This window comes from Periplaneta americana, chromosome 7 (assembly GCF_040183065.1).
Source record: "Periplaneta americana isolate PAMFEO1 chromosome 7, P.americana_PAMFEO1_priV1, whole genome shotgun sequence".
Taxonomy (NCBI): domain Eukaryota; kingdom Metazoa; phylum Arthropoda; class Insecta; order Blattodea; family Blattidae; genus Periplaneta; species Periplaneta americana.
Window position 1 is genome coordinate 87,671,622 of NC_091123.1, and position 20,047 is coordinate 87,691,668.

Genomic DNA, 20,047 nt, shown 5'->3' on the forward strand with positions numbered 1-20,047 from the left:
TATATTGAATCATTAATAAATGCATGACTTACCCCCACCCACACCGTATCTAACTCTCAAAATAACAAAGTGTAGCCTCCAACCTCACCACCCCCCTCACCCAGGTACTGGTGGTACTGAGTACCACCAGTGTACATCAGGTACAGCCCTTATGAACTGTCTGCACGTTAATACACTGGCACCCACCCCACCGAGTCTGGGATGCTCTGCACAAGCAGATGTGCTGGTAAGCCCCGTTATTCGCTGAGGGTGACACATATTAGGAGACACACAGCTGAAAAAGAACCAGATCTTGAGTAGACATATAATAAGTCTCTGTTTGAGGGAATTAGATGTTGCTCAAGTTTTAGGGTGAGCAAGAAAATTTTTGGTTGGGAGCTGTCACTGTTGAAGTCTGTTTTCAGAATGTAAAATTTATAGATATTAATTAATTGCAACCACCTATAAATCATACTAACCGGCTCCACAGTGAAGCAAATGGCAGTATTCGACTTGGCAGCGATGTAAAGTTGGTATTGTGTAGCACCTGGTTTGAAAACATAGAAATATTACATCTCTCTCGCTCTCGCCCACCCTCCACTATTTATTGTGGCTAAGGTCATCGACTCCTCCTGCACAATACCAACACAACTGCTCGAGTTCCCACGTTCTGTTTGCCACTTCTCCTGCGGAGCCAGTTAGTATACACACTGTATTACATGTTAATGAAAGTATGTAAACATGGTTGTATGAGATTCATTTATTTTATTATAAAGTAACATTTTCGTTATACATGAAACAAGAAATGGGATGAAATAAAAATTCTAGTGAAATTCTAGACCTCTAAAATATATGAAAGTAAAACCAACTAATTTCGTTGAGTAGAGATTTAAAATCTTATTTCTATCATGACAAGAACTGATACATAAACTTAATGCTTCAGTATTAACAGAATGAAAGCATCATTTACACAAAATGGTTCATTATTATATATATTTTCAGTAGATTACACTTGATCTTAAAAATTTATATTAGATATTTACTGTCACAGTCTTCATTGTAATACAGCGGTGATACAAGAGAGCTCGGGTAATAGTCATGATTACATAATCATTCCATTTTTTCTTTATTCATAATGTTGTGTAGACATTTTCATAGCCAAAAAATAATTAAATGCAAAAATTAGAAGCAGGATCATGGGAAATAATAACTTTAAAGTAAAATCTTTAATGAAGGAGGTTGTATAAATGCCCAGAAAATTCATCACTATCACTATCATTCAAGAACACCACCTATGAAAAAAAAGTCAGCACATGGAAATTTCTTCTTCTGTCATTCCAGTATTTGTTGTGGTTCCATCCATCATTTCAAAGGCCGACCTAGAGGTTTCTTCCCATATGGACAGTAGTCCAGCATTGCTATAGGGAATTCTGCTGGCACTCATTCTTTGAAAATAGTTTCTTCGGCTAATTTGGTAATGGGAAGTGAAACTCAAGTTCGGTAGAATATTTAGTTCTTTTATAATGCCTTCATCTTGTTTTAGGTCTCATTTGATAGAGCCAGTTATTCTTAGGAATAGCATTGCAGAGAGTCTCAGCGTGCTTTTGTCTGTCTCCTATTAGCAAACCTTCACTTTGTTCAGTAACACAACACGAGTCATGTGCCAAGGTTTTGTCTAGGCATATTCTGTGTGTAGTGAAGCCATATTAAATTATTAATGATTCTCATAGTTTCGACAAATTTTGTAAAATATCTTCATGAAAGAAAACCAGTGTAATCAAGATGAGAACTAGGGCCTATTTACTCTAATAATTTGTCGTTTAGACAAATTTTGCTCTGTATTGGAAATTTTCCATAAAATGCCATTACTTTGGACTTCTCTATATTAGTTCTCATATTATGTTTCTTTGCAATAGTTTTTAAATTATGGACTGAATACTGTCAATCTTCACAAGGTGCGATTAAGTGCCAAATCATCTGCAGAAAGTATATTGTGAGTAATACATATCGTAATTCTAAATAAATACAGAAGCTTGGACTAGTGAAGACATACCCTTTGTGGCCTATTATATTCGTAGTATGTTGCAACAAGAAGTTAAATATTTGTTTTATGCCATTTTAAGTACGTCGAAAGGAGTTAAGTATGCATAAAACTTTTATAAGCACAACTTTAAAAGAACAGTAACATGATTTTTTTAAATTCTCAACTGCAGTGTCTTTCTGTCATTCTGTTCCTCTTCAGAACAGTTTAAGAATCGAACTGACTTGGATTTAGTCCTTGATAAGCAATCTGTTCGTCTATCCAATTACGGAAGTGAGCCACATTAGCATAGACTCCAGGAGTAGAATCTTCGCCACAACCAACACCCCATGCAATAATGCCTGCTTGCTGGTAGACTGTAGAATCTGATGCAGAAGGGCACACCAGAGGACCACCTCCATCACCCTGAAACGAAATTTAATGCAGGAATTGGATTAAATTATGCAATATATTTTGCTAGGTGAGTGGAACATCAGTGAAATGTGAGCACGGCGGAACTCCAGCAGAAGGTTAGTTCAGCCTTGGCCGACATTTCAGGTGGAGAGAGCCCTGCCTACCGGAATATATGGAGCAGTGAGGTGCTGTAGAAGTCTCTTACAAGAGTGGATACTAAACACACGTGTTTGTTGGTGATTATATACCGAAGGCATCATGTCAGAAGGGCGTATCAAAAAATGCAGCGTTATTGAAATATTTTAACGGAACCTATTTACTTACAAATGCGTTTTAGAGAACCCGGAAGTTCATTTTCACCCTCACATAAACCTGCCATTGGTCCCTATCCTGAGCAAGATTAATCCAGTCCCTACCATCATATCTCACCTCCCTCAAATCCATTTTAATACTATCCTCCATCTACGTCTCGACCTCCCAATTAACACTCAATATGCATTTCTGGATTTGCCCATACGTGCTACATGCCCTGCCCATCTCAAACGTCTGAATTTAATGTTCCTAATTATGTCAGGTGAAGAATACAATGCGTGCAGTTCTGTGTTGTCTAACCTTCTCCATTCTCCTGTAACTCCATTCCTCTTAGCCACAAATATTTCCCTAAGCATCTTATTCTCAAACATCCTTAGCCTCTGTTCCTCTCTCAAAGTGAGAGTCCAAGTTTCACAGCCATACAGAACAACCGGTAATATAACTGTTTTATAAATTCTTACTTTGAAGTTTTTTGAGAGCAGACTGGACGATAAAAGCTTCTCAACCGAATAATAACATGCATTTCAGATACTTATTCTATGTTTAATTTCCTCCCGAGTGTCGTTCATATTTGAAGAGTCTACTACAAGAATGATGAATGTCATTTGGAATACATTTTGCAGGAGAAGCAATTGAAAGTTTGAAATGCTTAGTGCTCAAAGCTTAACTGTGATTTTCCGATCATTACTGGACAATCACTATCAGTGTTAATGCCATATAACTCTGTATGTATATTCTATATGTCTTAAGCTATGCATTGACAGTCTTGGTTCATTTTCGATAAGAAAGTGACATCCATCATTCTTGCAGTGGACTCTTCATTTGTTACTGTTGCTCCGAAATATTTGAATTTTTCCACGTTTTCAGACGATAAATTTCCAGTTTGTACTATGTTATGGTCACGAGACATAATCATATATTTTTCGGGATTTACTTTCAAACCTATTTCTTTATTTGCTTCACGTAAATTTTCCGTGTTTTCCCTAATAGTTTGTAGATTTTTTCCTAACATATTCATGTCATCCGCATAAACAAGCAGGTGATGTAACCCGTTCAATTCCAAACCCTCTCTGTTATCCTGAACTTTCCTAATAGAATATTCTAGAGAAAAGTTAAAAAGTAAAGGTGATAGTACATCTCCTGGTTTTAGTACACAGTGAATTGGAAAAGCATTCGACAGAAACTGACCTATATGGGCTCTGCTGTACGTTTCACTGAGACATTTTAATTAATCGAACTAGTTTCTTGGCAATACCAAATTCAATAAGAATATTACCAGTACTGGTATATAATACTTCTCCCTCAACCGAGTCATATGCCTTTTCGAAATCTATGAATAACTGATGTACTGTGCCCTTATACTCTAATTTTTTCTCCAATATCTGTCGAATACAAAAAATCTTATCAATGGTCTATCTATTATGCATAAAACCATATTGATGATTTTCAATAATTTCATCTACATATGAAATTGATCTCAAAAGAATATTGGACAAAATTTTGTATGACGTCAACGAAAGTGATATTCCTCGAAAGTTATTACAGTTAGTCTTTTCCCTCTTCTTAAAGAAAGGTTCAATTATGGACTCCTTCCATTATTCTGGTACAATTTCCTTTTCCCAAATAGCAAGTACAAGCTATGAAATCTACTTATGTTTGATAACACTCGTTTGAGAGTTACAATGGGGATGAGGAAGAACCAAAGAAAGGATAGGAAACATTATTCTATATTTAAATTACTCTAATGTAAGCTTGCAGTTTTGTTGATAGGCCTTTCTGGCATAATGCCCTTGATATGTATATGGTCTGCTACGAAAGGTAGGGTGAAATGGAAAATAACAGACCTAATTATTATATTCCTCGAGTGTTCATTTATGATTCACATGTTTGTATTGAATCTGGTCGTGCTGTCAGGAGATTATTTCAACAGCAATTCTCATGTGTTCTTGTTTCAGATCTTATTGCGATTAGTAACTTGGTTAATAAATTTCTTGAAACGGGAAGTGTTCAAGATTGGACACTGGCTGGAAAATTCGCCTAACAGCTCTTCAGTGTTTTTCTCAGCAAACGGGAATTTCCTACACTTTCATACTAGAGGCTACGAGGTTACTTAAGGTAAAACCTTCTGAATTTACTATGGTGCAATAAACTGGGTGATCCAGTACTAGGAAGTATATTTTGTGAGTGCATCTTGAGTAAAGTGCATGACGGAGAAATTGATCTTAATCTCATTTTGTTTTCTAACGAAGCTTGGTTCTACTTACATAGCTTTGTTAATACTGGTACGCAAGAAATGTATGGAAAATCGAAGTAGATAGTTCCAGCATCTCCTTGCATGACGTAAGTAAGTAAGCCTATATAAATTTTTAAAATAAAAATATATACCGGTAGTATTTTGTTAGTCACTCTAGTGCCGCGAGTTTAACCGCAAAATCTAGTTGCTGACAGCATGCAGCCTGTGAACTTATGCGACACACACACGTTTTGTAGATGATCGTATCTATACACAAGTGGTAATTTGTCTTATTTTCTAAGTAATGAATTGTAATTGACTATGCCCATCAGCATACCTACAGTTGTGTTCAACCATGACAGTACTAAGACAACAAAAACACTGAACGCTTTACTGACACACAGCACTTTGGCTTTGCTGTAACAGCGGTCGCCACTTCTCGTAGCAAAATTTTTTTCGCTGGTTGCTCACTCTGCAAAGGAAGAAGGGTGTGATTGTAAACCAGCGGACATTATGGATTCGGGTAGTTCAGCCCCTTACAGCTTCTGCCACTCATAAAAAAAATAGCTGAGTTAGCACTGTCCCAGCTGAACGCAACCTACAATACTAAAGTTTCAAGATTATAATACTGTACTTCAATCACTTATATGGATATGGAACGAAATATTTGTGAACTTTCGTAAATTACGTTACATATTTTATAATATTTAATGCTTACAGCACTGCTATGTGGCCACTCAGTTGGCTAAAGCATTTGTCTGCCAAACCGGAGTTGCGTTCGGGCACAGGTTTAATTACCACTTCCCCCCCCCCCCCCGAGGTTTTCCCCAATCTTAAGGTGAATTTGGATAATAAATGGCGAATCCTCGGCTTCATCTCACCAAATACCATACCGCTATCACCAATCCCATCAACGCTAAATAAGCTAGTAGTTGATACAGCGTCGTTAAGTAACAAAAAAAATAGCACTGCTATGTGGTCATTCTCATAAAATTAAGCATATGCATGCATTCTGGTTTTTGTCGCAATATAGGTTTTCCTATTTATTCATGTCAATATCTTCATGTCGTTTTCCTTCCTTCTATTTCCCCCCTCTTCCAGGACACGAATTGAATATTTTTTGCATGGGGGGACATTAAAATTTAAACTGTCGAAAAAAAGACTGGTCATAATAAGCAGCAAAGTTGGCAGATTCGTATTGTTCTGCTGAGATATGAATTCAAGTCTTTGGCTTGGAAAGCTGATTACTAGCCAACTATTACTGTATACCGAAATTTCTGTATTAATTCTACGCGTAATTGTATTCGTAACTTACAATAGTATGGTGCCTACTATTACGAACTGTATAGTGCCATTTATGCACCAATGCCTGCTCATTTGCTTCATGTTTTTAGATACTTATACATAACATTTGTTACTAAGAGAACTGCTTTTACCTTGCAAGTGTCTCTTCCTTTGATTCCTCCGGCACAAATAAAACTTTCGTGAAGTTTGAAATAGGGTCCCAATCTTGTCTTACGTAGAGATTCTACACACTGGTCTGTAGGAACTACTGGCAAATTAACTTTTTTCAGTATCACTTGGTAACGCCCTTCTTTTCCTGAAATAACAAAGACGAATTGCACATTAACAATTAGCACAGAGAAGTAACTTCACAATTTCACCTTTATAAATTAATTCTTGAAGGATGAACTTCTTGTATGGTTCTCTGAACAAATTTTTAAGATAGAAATGGCATGAGGCATGACTGACATTGCTACTACCAGTAACATCAGAAGTTTATCAGGTTTCAGTTCTACTGTTATAATGTTGGCTTACAAGCAAAGTACATTAACTCAAAAATATTACTTCTGAGAAAGCCTTTTACAAAACTGAATCCTCAAAATATTATTTTTAGTAAATCGTTTCTTTTTATGTGTATTTAATTTTCCAATTATAAGTTTATACACATATATTATGTACATTATATATGCCTTTTTCTCAGAAGTAAGCTAATATTTTTGATTTAATGTGTTTACTTGTAAACCGGTGATAGTAGCCTATGTTGAACTCCATACAGTTTAATATAACTTACATCAAAGTATTTAAATAAACAGCAAATTTAATATAAATTTTGTTTTTTATATGTAACTTATATGAAAATAATATAGGCTAATATTAAAGATCCATCTGCTGCAATTTTTTTTACTTCATGTGTGGTATGAGCATAATGCAACAACTGATAAGGAAAATCAATGCTTTGTGTCCAGGGCCAACTTAAAGCAAACCTTGTTATTGAGCTGTGAAATTGCTGTGTCATAACATAACGAATGCATTGAGTTTTCGAGGTCTCATAGTGTTCCAGACCTTCATACATCACTGCAGTATGTGTATAGAAAGTAATGGAAGACATTTTGCGCAATTGCTCTGAAATTCAGATAAGATTCTCTCCTTTTCCTTAAATAAGTAATCCACAAATTCACATAGAGGATTCAACACTTTTTTTCAAACGTTCAAATGACGATATTTCTTTAACTATCTGTGCACTAGGATCGTGCAAAAAACGCCATTCCAATTCTAATCACATCTCTTTTATTTCCGCAATGTCAATGGGCATGGCTTCATATGAAAAAACATAAACATAACGCTAGGAAAATACTTTGTGATCATTGTTGAAATCTCTGTATGGTCTACCGTACATTTGTGAGCCCCTTTCTGTATTTTCATTCTGTGAAAACAACACTGCACATCTTGTTTTGGAAATATTCGCGATGTTAAGTAGTTTTAAGTGATTATTGTATTGTATTGTATTGTATTGTATTGTATTTATTAGCTGTCGTTATAGCAAAAGTTAATGACATTGTCAAATTACACGTGTGAAATTATAGTGCAAAAATGAAAATTATTCTATTACAACACTAAACATAAAACAAAATGATCACAAATACTCCTTAGAGTTTACAATTGAGAGTCAAGATTATCAAAAATAGGCTAATATCTAGATGAAAATTGTAACACACTGATCACAAATATTATTTGATTCGATTAACAATTTATGAGAATTTCCTAATATATTACAAAATAATAATACAATTCAGAGAAAGAAACCTAAAAAATATCAACAGCTTGATTTTCTGATTCAAAATGTTCTTGTACAGAATAGAATGGGTTTCTAAGAAGCCACGTTTTCACTTTGACTTTGAATATGTCAAGTGACACTTCCTGTGCTTCCTGTGGTAACATGTTGAACATTCTACAGCCCAACATGTTAGGACTACTTTTAACTTTGGATAGTCTGCACAATGGTATGTCCAGTTTTTCTTTATTCCGAGTATTATACTCATGTTTATCCATCCTACTGGTGAAGCCATAAAGATTTTTCTTGATGTAAAGAAGGAGTTCCAGAATATATTCATTAACAACTGTTAAGATGGACTCCTGTATGAACAGTGGTTTACAATGTGCTTTGCTTGGTACTTCTGTGATAATTCTTATTGCTTTCTTCTGAATGAGTAGGACTTCAATAAGTTTATTGCTGTTTCCCCACACCAGGATTCCATACTTTAATATGCTATGAAAAAAAGCAAAATAAACACTTCTTAGGTACTGCCCGGGTATTTTATCTCTAATTACTCTTAAGAGGTACAGGCCTCTGGACAGTCTCCGAGAGATGTATTCAATGTGGCAATCCCAGGTTAGTTTTGTATCAAGATGGATACCAAGTAACTTTACTGCCTTTTCTTCAGACCCTTCTTCTTTTTTCAATGACAAAATTAATTTTTGAGTCTTCTCCTCGTTTAAAATTAACTTATTTGCTCTGAACCATTCTGCTGCTTCCAAAACTGTATTTGAGGTTAGCTGACGCAGTTCTGCTGCACTAGTCGAACATGTTATGAAAGAAGTTTCATCTGCATATAATGTTGATTTGGCCATAATGTTGTAACTTAAATCATTTACAATAATTAGGAATAAGAAAGGTCCTAAGATGGAACTCTGTGGGACACAATGTTGCACTTCTCCTTCAAAAGACCTGATTCCTTGAATTTCTACTATTTGTTTTCTACCAGACAGATATGATGAGAGATCCAACTCCCTTCCATTTATACCATAGTATTGTAGCTTAAGTCTTCAAATGTCATGTGAAACGCAGTCAAAAGCTTTTGTTAGGTCGCATAACGTGATATCAGAGTACATTTTATCTTCAAAACCATTGTATGTTGATTCCAGCAGTGATAAAATAGCATCAACTGTTGTTCTACCTTTACGAAAACCAAACTGCGTATGACACAATAAGTCATTTCCTTCAAAATAATTTGCCAATTGAGTCTTCATTACACATTCTAACACTTTTTCGAAAAAAAGGAATAATAGATACCGGCCTATAACTACTTGGATTCTCTTTCTCACCTTTCTTGTATATTGGGCAAATCCTCGAGTATTTTTGACTATTTGGAAATATCCCCATTTCCAGACAATCATTGATGCACACTGTCAATGGATATACGATATAATTAATCACTTGCTTCAGGAAATTATTGGATATTCCATAAATATCTTTGCTGTTTGATGCTTTCATTTTGTTCACAATATTAACTATATCCTCACATGATGTATACTGCCATTTGAAACCCATCTCTGGCACTTGCACAGGTGTGCTTGTTAGAAGAACTTCTGCTGTTATATGTGAAGAACTGATCTCTGAAATGATATGCTCCACAGATTCAAGAAAATACCTGTTCATTTCATTGGGTTCAATTGGTATATTTTGATTTTTGACACCTTTGTTACATTCTGTCTTTATCAAGTTCCATGCAGCTCTACATTTGTTGTTGGATGATTCAATGAAAATAGCATTTCTCTGTTTTTTTGTTTCTATTAATGAATCTTTGTAAGTTTTCCTTGCTTTCTTATATTCAACTTTGTCCTCTTCCTTCCCAGAAAATTTATATATGGACGACAGTAGTATCATCCTATTTTTCATATATTCCAGTTCCTTTCTAAACCATTTACTTTTGTCGTGTCGTACTTCTGTTCTTTTAATCTTCATCACTTCTTCCAGAAAATAAAAGTTAAAAAGGTCAATAAAAATATGAAAAAAAAAACCCATCAAATAAATCTCCGCCTCTGCAATTTCTATAGTGAGATTCTAAACTGGCAATCCAATCTTTATGCTTCACTTCCCTAACGAAAAACTCAATACCTTTTTGAGAGAATACTCTTCTATAAATATAACTGTTTGAGATATTTTGATCTTGGTTGTCAGGCAGATTAAGTTTCCACAGGATTGCCACATGGTCAGATAACCCGGGTTCTACTATTTCTACTTCAAATTTAGAGTTTATATTAGTTATAATATTGTCTAAGCATGCAGCTTTCTTGTTGGACTAAAAACTGTAGAGTAGCATCCATAGGATCTCAGCACATTAAGCAAATCTCTAGAATTTTTAGTGTTCAATCTTATATCTATGTTAATATCATCACCTATTATTATATTATATCCTAACCACTGACAATACAGAATTTGTAAGCAGTGCTCAATGCATTCAAGAAAGATTTTAAAATCACTGTCAGGTGTTCTATATATTAATCTGGTATACCGGTACCATATTAAGATTTTAAGGTTATTGTATCTCAGCCTAGTTTCATGCAATGAAGATGAGCTCCAGTATTCTGTGAATAATCGAAATATGATCAGTAGGCTGCGATTTTGCATATTTGCATGTTCTTTTCCTTAAACTTGACGATATGCAGACAAAACATAAACATCTTTCTCGTTGTTTGGAATTAGTATGCAGAATTTTATTGTGCATATTTGAGCATATCTGTAACATTATGGTATGTTTATACTTTTAGAGCATATATTTGCATATTTATACTAACTTAATACAGAAATAAATATTTTATTCTGTAAAAATATAAACTGCGAGAAAACAATACCTCTTTTCCCATCTCACTCGACAATGTCTACTTCATTAGCACAGACTACATTGTTAAGCAGCACGTTGCGCACTCTTTAAAACTATTGCAGACTAACAGTATTCCCTTTCAACAGTAGAATGAATTGGTTTATATTTTGACAGCAAAATTCAAACTGACTGCCAACATTCCATGCATTTATTCGGTTCATGTGTTTCATGGTGGTTTGTTCTAATATTCGTTATGCCTAAAGACAAAAGTTCAAGTAGTACTATATTGGAGTGTAGGCTTTCACGGCCGGCGTCAATAGTAGAAAAGTTTTCCGGGCTATGAGGCCGTGGTCTGTTGGTTGTGAGACCAAACGTTTCGTTCACTGCTGCGGTGAACATCTTCAGTGGTGTCTATTGCTGGTGCGGCTGGTTCTACTGCGTGTGCCGATTACAGTCTGCGCTGGCTGCATCGTTGTATATATAGTGCGGGAGGGGGGGAGAGCTTGCTGTTGTCGCCTCGGTCCGCGCTCGAATGTGCTTCGCGGGCGGGTTTGCTGTTTTCCACGCGCTCCGCGTCCGAGGTTGTGTTGTTTAATTGTGCTACGCGGGTGGGTTTGATGTGGGTTTTCCTTAATGCCGGATACCAGGCCTTGTTAACCTTGAGGCCTTCTTTTTTTTTTCAATCGAAAAGAAGAAGGCCTCAAGGTTAACAAGGCCTGGTATCCGGCATTAAGGAAAACCAACATCAAACCCGCCCACGTAGCACAATTAAACAACACAACCTCGGACGCGGAGCGCATGGAAAACAGCAAACCCGCCCGCGAAGCACATTCGAGCGTGGACCGAGGCGACAACAGCAAGCCCCCCCCCTCCCGCACTATATATACAACGATGCAGCCAGCACAGACTGTAATCGGCACACGCAGTAGAACCAGCCGCACCAGCAATAGACACCACTGAAGATGTTCACCGCAGCAGTGAATGAAACGTTTGGTCCCACAACCAACAGACCATGGCCTCATAGCCCGGAAAACTTTTCTACTATCAAGTAGTACTCTTCTGTAAAGCTCGATTGATGGAGGTAAGACTTTAATATCAGACGGAAAACGTGTATTTTGTCAAGTTTGTTCGAAGAAATTAACTTTTGCACTTTTTAAAAATATTTATCTACAAACACTTTTAATTATTTTATTTACAAAGACATTATATTACATACAGTTGCGTATTTTAAAGCTTAATAATGTTTTAATTAATAAGTGAACTGTACAAAAAAGTTCCAAGTGGATCAGCATTTTCAGACTGCATCTCTCATAAAAAATGGAACGAAAAATAATTGTCAGCCTTTGCTTAATTTGAATCCAAAACAAAATGATACATTTAGTGCGAACCTCTGTGAAGCCCTAGTAGCAGCTAATATACCTGGAGGAAACTGCACAATCCATTACTTTGCGGATTTTTGCAGAAATACACTAAAAGGTAAATTCCTGGTGAGTCCACATTGAGAAAGAATTACTTGGATCCACTGTATGAAAAAGTAAGTTCAGTTATTTAATAATGTTTATTAAAGTTAATTGCTTAAAACATTTGTGTAATTGATGTGTACTTTAAAACAGTGTTTTCATAACTATTTAAAAATAAATTATATTTTAGATCCTTCAAGAAATTAGAAACGACATAGGAAATTCACTTATTTGGGTTTCCGTGGATGAAACTACAGACTCCTGTGGGAGGTATGTAGCTAATGTAGTTGTGGGGAAAATGGACTCCTTAGACGCTGGATCTCCTCATCTGATTATGTGCACTGTCTTAGAAAAAACCAATCATGCTACCATTGCAAGGACAGTGAGAGATGCATTGCGAAGTACATTATCCTGAGAATGACTGAAAAAATAGAGATATCAGAGAATGACTTGAGTGTAAATTTTAATTTGTTTTTAGGTTTACTCTGGCCAACCAAAGAACATGAAGAGAGATTCTTGGGATTCTTAACTGACAGTGCAGCATATATGCTGAAAGTAGTGGAGGCACTTCAAGTTTTCTACCTCAAAATGATCCACATTACTTGCATTGTCCACGGTCTACATCGTGCTGCTGAAGAGATTCGTTTACAGCATCCTAAGGCTAAGAATTTGATTTCTTCGATCAAAGAGGTGTTTGTAAAGGCTCCAGCAAGGACTGCACTATTCAAAGAAGAACTACCAGAAAGTCCCTTTCCACCAGAGCCTGCATTAACTAGATGGGGAACCTGGATCAATGCTGCATTCTACTACTGTTCGCATATTGAAGATATTAAGAAAGTTGGTATTCTGAGTTATCTAATTTCATCATCATCATCATTCGCTATCATGTATTAGACCCTTGTGGGTCTGTTATGGTCTTGTGTCACCTATTTTTGGGTCTTCCAGTTATCTAATTTAAGTTTAAATAGAGATCCAAGTTTCACTGTAAATACATTTCTATAATTTAAATAGATAAATTATATAAATAAACTAAATAGTAAGGGTTTTTATGCACTACATTGCATTTAGTTTACATTTTCCTTGTTTACTAGGTAAGCAGCAATTTATTTCTATTGAATTTCAATAATAAATTTCTTCAATATATTGAAATACTAGATTTTAATACTAGGAGGCAGGCCTACAATGGTTCTTATTTTCTTCATAATTAATTTATTATATGTTTGTTCTTAGGTGCTTCATTTACTGAATCCAGAAGATGCGGCCTGTATTAAATCGGCAGTATTGGCAGCAGATGATGTAGCAATTCAAAGTGAACTTTCCTACATAGGTGTACACATCAAGACACTTCCTGAAACAATGACCAAACTTGAGGAACGTGGTCTTCAGCTGACTACTGCAGTGAGTTTGTTGAACACTGTCACAACATCTTTCAACAAATTACCAGGGTCATTGGGGAGAATTCTAACAGAGAAGATGAAGAAAATTGAGGAACGAAATCAAGGTTTGGAAACCGTGAAAAAGATTAGTGGAATTCTACTGTTCGGAATTACACACCTAAAGAAATAGCAGCTTTTAAGTATTGTCCCCTAAATTCATGTGAAGTTGAAAGAACATTCTCTGTTTATAAGAACATACTTGCTGATAACCGAAAGAGATTTACATCTGAAAATTTGGAGAAATATATTGTAATCTGTTGTAATATCAATAAGCAATGAAGTTTAATGTTAATGCAAATTTACATCCTCCAATATATGGACGAAACTTATTGAGTCATTACTTTATTATTGGGGCATTCCATGTCAAATCAACACAAAAAAGTGGACTTTTCAACCCAACCACCTCAGATTTTCATTAAATTTGGTGGGATGGTAAAGAACCTTAAGTTAAGTAATTATGTAAAATTTTAGCCCTTAATAATGCACGATATCCATACAGCAATTCTGTCAATACGAGAAAAAATGTAAAAATGTCGCATACTATGTCAATAAAAATAATTCATAACTTCTCTTCTAATTGAGGTAGAATGTTAAACTTGGGCTTATTTTAAAGCTAAGGGATCATACGTTTCAATAAAAATAGGTTTGCATTCAAAGTAATGAATTCTTTATTGAATGGTCACGTGAAACACATTTTAACATTAAATATCTATAAATGCGGGACATAAATTATTTCGCGAAAAATATATGTTATAGACGTAAGAGTATTCTCCCCTTGGTGTAAGTTTCATTTTGGAAACGTTTCAGGAATATCAGTAAAAAAATATATCATTGTATTGGTTTGTAGCACTTAAACCCGTCTTACACCAACACTGCATGCGCGCGAGTTCGTACTTGTCTGATAAGCTGCGTTGTAGATATGTCAGGCTGTCATGAGTGGCAGTTTATACAGTCTTCAATTTATACAAAACGTGCAATCTGTTTCAAGTGCAGTGTCGTTAGTTTTCGTAGTATGTGGTAGTTTTGTGTGATGTAATGGAGTCGCGTTTTAAGTTATAGGTCTATGTTTGCTGCAATCCCTTCGAGAAATCAAGGCATTGTAATTAGAGGAAAAATTTAAGAAGTGTTATATCGTGGATGCTTAATGTATTTCCTGATTTAAAACAGGAACAAAAGGTGTGCGCTATGTGTCGCAAAGGAATAAAAATATAATATAATGCTATTACGCAGAATCCTCATAATGACTCTAGTAATGAAGAATACGTCGACTCTACAGCAAATGTAAGTTCATTAAATACAAGTCTTTTTGACCAAGGTGTGTTCCTTATTAAACAAGAAAGGCTACAACAAGAGAAATATAAGAGACAGAAATTTGAAAATATTGTAAAAGACAAAGTCTTCGATATTAAAGATGCCGAGGAACCAGGACCTTTCTGATTCTGAAATTTTGTCTCAGTTGCAGGAAAATTTTCAAAATTCAGGTAAAAGTGAGAAAATCACCATTTTAACACTACTACTTAAAAGCTGGAGCGTAAATAATATAAAAAAGAGTTTCTTTCAGCTTTCGAATACATAATTCGGAAAGCCAAAGTCCTGGCAAAGGGAAAGGGAATTTTGTGTTCACCAAATCCGAAACCTGGAAAAACCTTGCTCGCGGCTATTGCCGGTAAAGTTAAAGAATTCTGTTGTTCTGACGAGATAAGCAGAATGATGCCTGGTAAGAAATATTTGTTGTGATTAAAGAATCAGGGAGTAATCACATGAGCAGAAATTAATTATATGCAGTGTTTAAAAATTCTAACCCTGACCAAGAAATTGTATTCTAGCTGGAGTTAGTGGACTATACTGTCTGTGTTTGTGTCCTTATCAGAATGTAAAACTTATGCCGGAAGCAATTTATTAAAGTTTCAGGTCTACGTGGATTTCAAGAAAATTTTTCTTTATACTTTCCAACTTAACATTTCTTGGCTACTATGGTGTGCAATCCTCCTCATATAAATTGCTTGTTCAGGAAATGTACAGGATGTCCTGAACCATTCAAAATAAGAGACGGTTTAGAGAAATGTTTCGTATAAAACTTCAGTGAATCAGTGACCTACAAACAGTGGATGACGACTGACCGATCAACGCTTGAGACTATAATGAAACCCACAGACAAATTTTTCGACTTTCTCTTGGAGAAACTTGGTGATTTACTGACTCACTCATTTATATCATTTGGACAAAGTAAGTTTCTACGTGATATGAAATCATTTCTACAGCCATGCCTGCTTATTGTGTTATGCGACTTCGCTGAAAACTATTATTTCGTAATCCAAGATGAAATTCAGTCATATCACAGGACTAATGTGCAGACAACCATTCATACTTTCGTAATATATTATAACGAATCGTCATCCGATACAGTCTCTATTAAAAATCTGGTAATAATTTCACACTGCCCGAAATATGACACTACAGCTGTACATCTGTTTCAAAAATATCTAATGGAGTCATTAAAACAAACATCTGTAATTCACCACAAAAATTATATATTTCTCCGATGGATTCTCTGCTCAGTATAAAAATAGGAAAAAATTTCCTGAACCTCACATTACATGGAGAAGATTTTGGATTCCCAACAGAATTGCATTACTTTTGCATATCGCATGGCAAAAGATCTACGACGTTGTAGGTGGGACACTTAAAAGGTTTGCGGCTTGTGCTAGTTTGCAGAGACCATCCGATAAACAAATAACTACACCTAGGGAATTGTACAACTGGACAAGGGATCATCTCCCAAACATTAATACCGTTTATGCGACTAAAAAAGGCTATACTGAAGAGGAAAAAATGCTTGCTCTTCGATTTGCAAAATCCACCGCAGTGCCTGGAACACAGGTTTCATACAGTCCTACTGTTTAGGGTGGGTATTATACTTGCTAAGCAGTTTTAAAATGCAGCTGAAACAACGCAGCATCCTGTCTGGAAAGATGATCAGGCTATTTCATCTCAGCAATGAAAGGTAAGCATTTCTTACAGAACTTCAGGTTTAACAAAATCCATGTGACAATAATTTATTTCAGGTAATAATTTAAAAAATTCGAATTATGTACTACATGTTAAATTACATAGTGCCATTCAAGAATATGATCAAATATAATTAAATACAACGAATGTATGGGACATAATTATCGCAACTTATACAGTTAGCTTACGCTTGCTGTGACATAATAATTTTTATCTTTGTAACCTATGATGATTCCAAGTTGAAACTTATCAGTTCATTATATCACTAATTGAGGCGTACTATATATTTTTTTTCATTAAAATAGAACCCCTGCATTTTTGAATATGAATATATGAAAATTGTTTCACCATGTTTTTTTAGTGTAATTGAATACATGCAGAAAACAATATAAGCAATAAAAACTATCACATATTAAGAATGTATCACCCAATTTTTGTAAATGTATCTGGAGACGTTGCTGAGATATATAATTTTAATTGAAGCGGCGTGCTTACAAAAATATGATTTTTCTTCATGTTTGAAACGCCACTGACAGAAAACGAAAAGCACAGGACATATGAAACTCGGCAGTTTTAGTTAGCGCGGCAGGTAAAACAAACCCTCAAAATTTGAAAGAAATCTGAGTCGATCGGGTTGAGTGCCTTGTTGATTTGATATGGAATGACCCTATTGTAAAATAAAATATTTTTGACTGCATATTTTCAAGTTTTAATGCATAATTTCTTAATTTTTTGAGCATATTTGCATGCACATTTTCACGATTTTTAGTGCATATAAATTCGCAGCCTAATGATCAGCGCAAAATACGATATAGAAATCAATATTGAAAAAATAAAAGTCATGGCTTTCATGGTTAATGCCTAGTCGGAAGCAAAATTTGCTTAAACAATAAATTAGTAGAAAGAGTAAATGAGTTTACGTATCTTGGCTATAATTTAACATTTTTTGGTGAAACAGATACCAGTATAACTTCTAAAATTTGCAAATACAATAAAACAATGGGAATAATCAACAAAATTATGAAGTCTTCCCTATACAGTGGCACACAAGAAAACGTTTGTATAAAACCTTAGTTACACCTGTACTATGTTACGAAAGTGAAGCATGGACAATGAGAAGTACGGATATCAGCAGAATAACGGCCTGTGAAATGAAGTTTATGAGAGCAACACTAGGATATAGTCGCTTGGACCACAAAAGAAACGAGAACATCATGCAAGAACTTCAATTACAACCAGTCTCAGTTTATAAAAAAGTACCAGAAATCATGTCCAATAAATTAATCGGAATAGACTTCCAAAAGTCAGACTGTCCAAAAAAAAGTGGACCAAGAATGACTCACTAAGACTGTAACAGGCCTTGAGCCTTTTACTTGTTTGGATGATGATGATGATGATGATGATGATGATGATGATGATGATGATGATGTATCTCAGCCTTAACTACTTACTGATCGACAAAAAAATAACGATCAACATTCCAGCAAACAACCAAGGAGAGTATTGCAGGACAATTTTCATCCCTTTTTAGAAGAAACGATTTCAAATGGGTACTAGTTTTTGTATTTGAAGCAGAACTTCCTAATAAAGGATAATTGGAACAGAAAGAAGCAGAATTTTATTATCTTCCTTTGAATATTAGAGAGGAACTGCTCTGGGAGAAAAATCTGACGTAATAGTACACATTGTACGTATTTAATTTTTCACATATTTTTCTTAAAAGAGTCTAGGTATTTAAGGAGCACAATTGATAAAGAGGCCCTGACAAACTCTGATTTATAAAACAACATAAGAGTGAAACCGAATAGAAAAAATGTCATAGTTTAAGGTCTTTGTTAGGCTTCAAGTACATCGTAACCTATCAAATTATGTAATTATTAATTTATAATTATAATTATGCATAAAATCTGATTGAAATCCCCCCTCTCCTAGAAAGAAGTTCTGTGTACGCCACTGGCCACAGCTTCCACTGGCACAATGCAACTGACAAACAATACTTATAACATGATTGTACAATGTACAGGCACGAAGCATTCTGAATCTGTCCACTTTAGCACTTTACTTAACTTGGCTAGCATTGTAGGTATCAAGGTAACTCATGGGTGCTCGTGTAAAGGGGGTTAAGTATGATTTCACTAAACTGGGATAAGTACAGATTTCAACTCTCCACAATTACTTTCTTCTTGTGTTAAAGGGGTTAAACCATTCTTCCATCCATGATGCAGTTACAGTACTTCGTATTTTGCGACAAAGGGGTTTTGTTCAGCACCAAAGGAGAGAAGTTTACATACCTTACAATTTGACTTAACCTCCTTTACACGAGTACCCGCGAACTAATCTCTATAGAAGACTTTTTTTGGACACACTAGTACATAACTTACCTCACATTTTATTTATTTTTTTACACATGTTAGTGTTTAGATACTGAAACTACTGTATATGACCGAAAAATTGATACCAGTATAAACCAATATGCAGTAGTTTCATCATAACATTATTATTCATGTGCTCCATTGTAAATTACTAAAATAAGAATTAGCACTATTATTCTTGTTAAAGAAGACAGTACAGAGTATTTATGTTATTTTAATAAGCAGTGTGGTGCTGATCAGTAGTGTTCCATTTACCTACCATAAGAGTCTTTGCCCCAACCAGTAGCAAAACACTGACTGTGATCAAAAACGGCATCCTGTGGAGGCAGACACACAACATCCACATTCTCAGCATAATCCACAGGCTCATCCAGGAAGATGAGACCAACGTCATTGTACAGTGCGCCTGCATAGTATTCAGGGTGAATCTCAAAGGTCTTCACACCCCTGTCTTGATGGGGATATAGCTCATTTTTGGTCTGTGTATCCCATTCTCCAGCTCTAACTTTCAGTACACTCGGATCTTTCAGTCTGCAATAATTGGAATACAATTAAAAATTCGTAGAATATACGCGCCTGAACATATAAAAGAGTTACAAATATTGTAAGATACTTATTTCTTAATGAATTAAATACTATTATAGTCACAATCATGCCATGGTATGAAAGAAAAATTTCACAACCTCGAGCGGGAATCGAACCTGCGACTTCCTGTTCTCCGGTCAGGCGCTCTACCACTGAGCTATCGAGTTCGTCTCACGCCAAAGGCTCGGAATCAACGGACATCAACGGAATCCAAACATCGTAAGATGAAGATTACTTATTTCTTAATTCGTATAATGTGTAATAAATAGTAGGCCAGTCTCTCTAGAGCAGTGACTCTCGAAATGGGGACTGCGGACCCCCAAGAGTCTACAAATTCATTTA

General features: G+C 35.4%; 1 protein-coding gene and 1 long non-coding RNA gene across 6 annotated transcripts in view; one reads left to right on the forward strand and one right to left on the reverse strand.

Annotated features, from left to right (window-relative positions):
* Positions 1-724: 724 nt before the first annotated feature.
* LOC138703264 (phenoloxidase-activating factor 2) overlaps positions 725-20,047 on the reverse strand; it is a 97,020-nt gene continuing 77,697 nt past the window's right edge. For all 5 annotated transcript variants that reach the window (XM_069831003.1, XM_069831006.1, XM_069831004.1 and 2 more), the window contains exons 4-6: positions 19,380-19,651; positions 6,395-6,558; positions 725-2,425 (exon numbers count right to left, since the gene is read on the reverse strand). In XM_069831003.1, coding sequence (XP_069687104.1) covers positions 2,228-2,425; positions 6,395-6,558; positions 19,380-19,651 — 634 coding nt within the window. In that variant the 3' untranslated portion in view covers positions 725-2,227. The remainder of the gene's footprint in view (positions 2,426-6,394; positions 6,559-19,379; positions 19,652-20,047) is intronic.
* On the forward strand, positions 2,432-15,785 carry LOC138703265 (uncharacterized). Its single transcript, XR_011333021.1, has 4 exons — positions 2,432-2,649; positions 4,681-4,840; positions 12,782-13,140; positions 13,534-15,785. It is a non-coding gene; the product is annotated as an uncharacterized lncRNA (long non-coding RNA).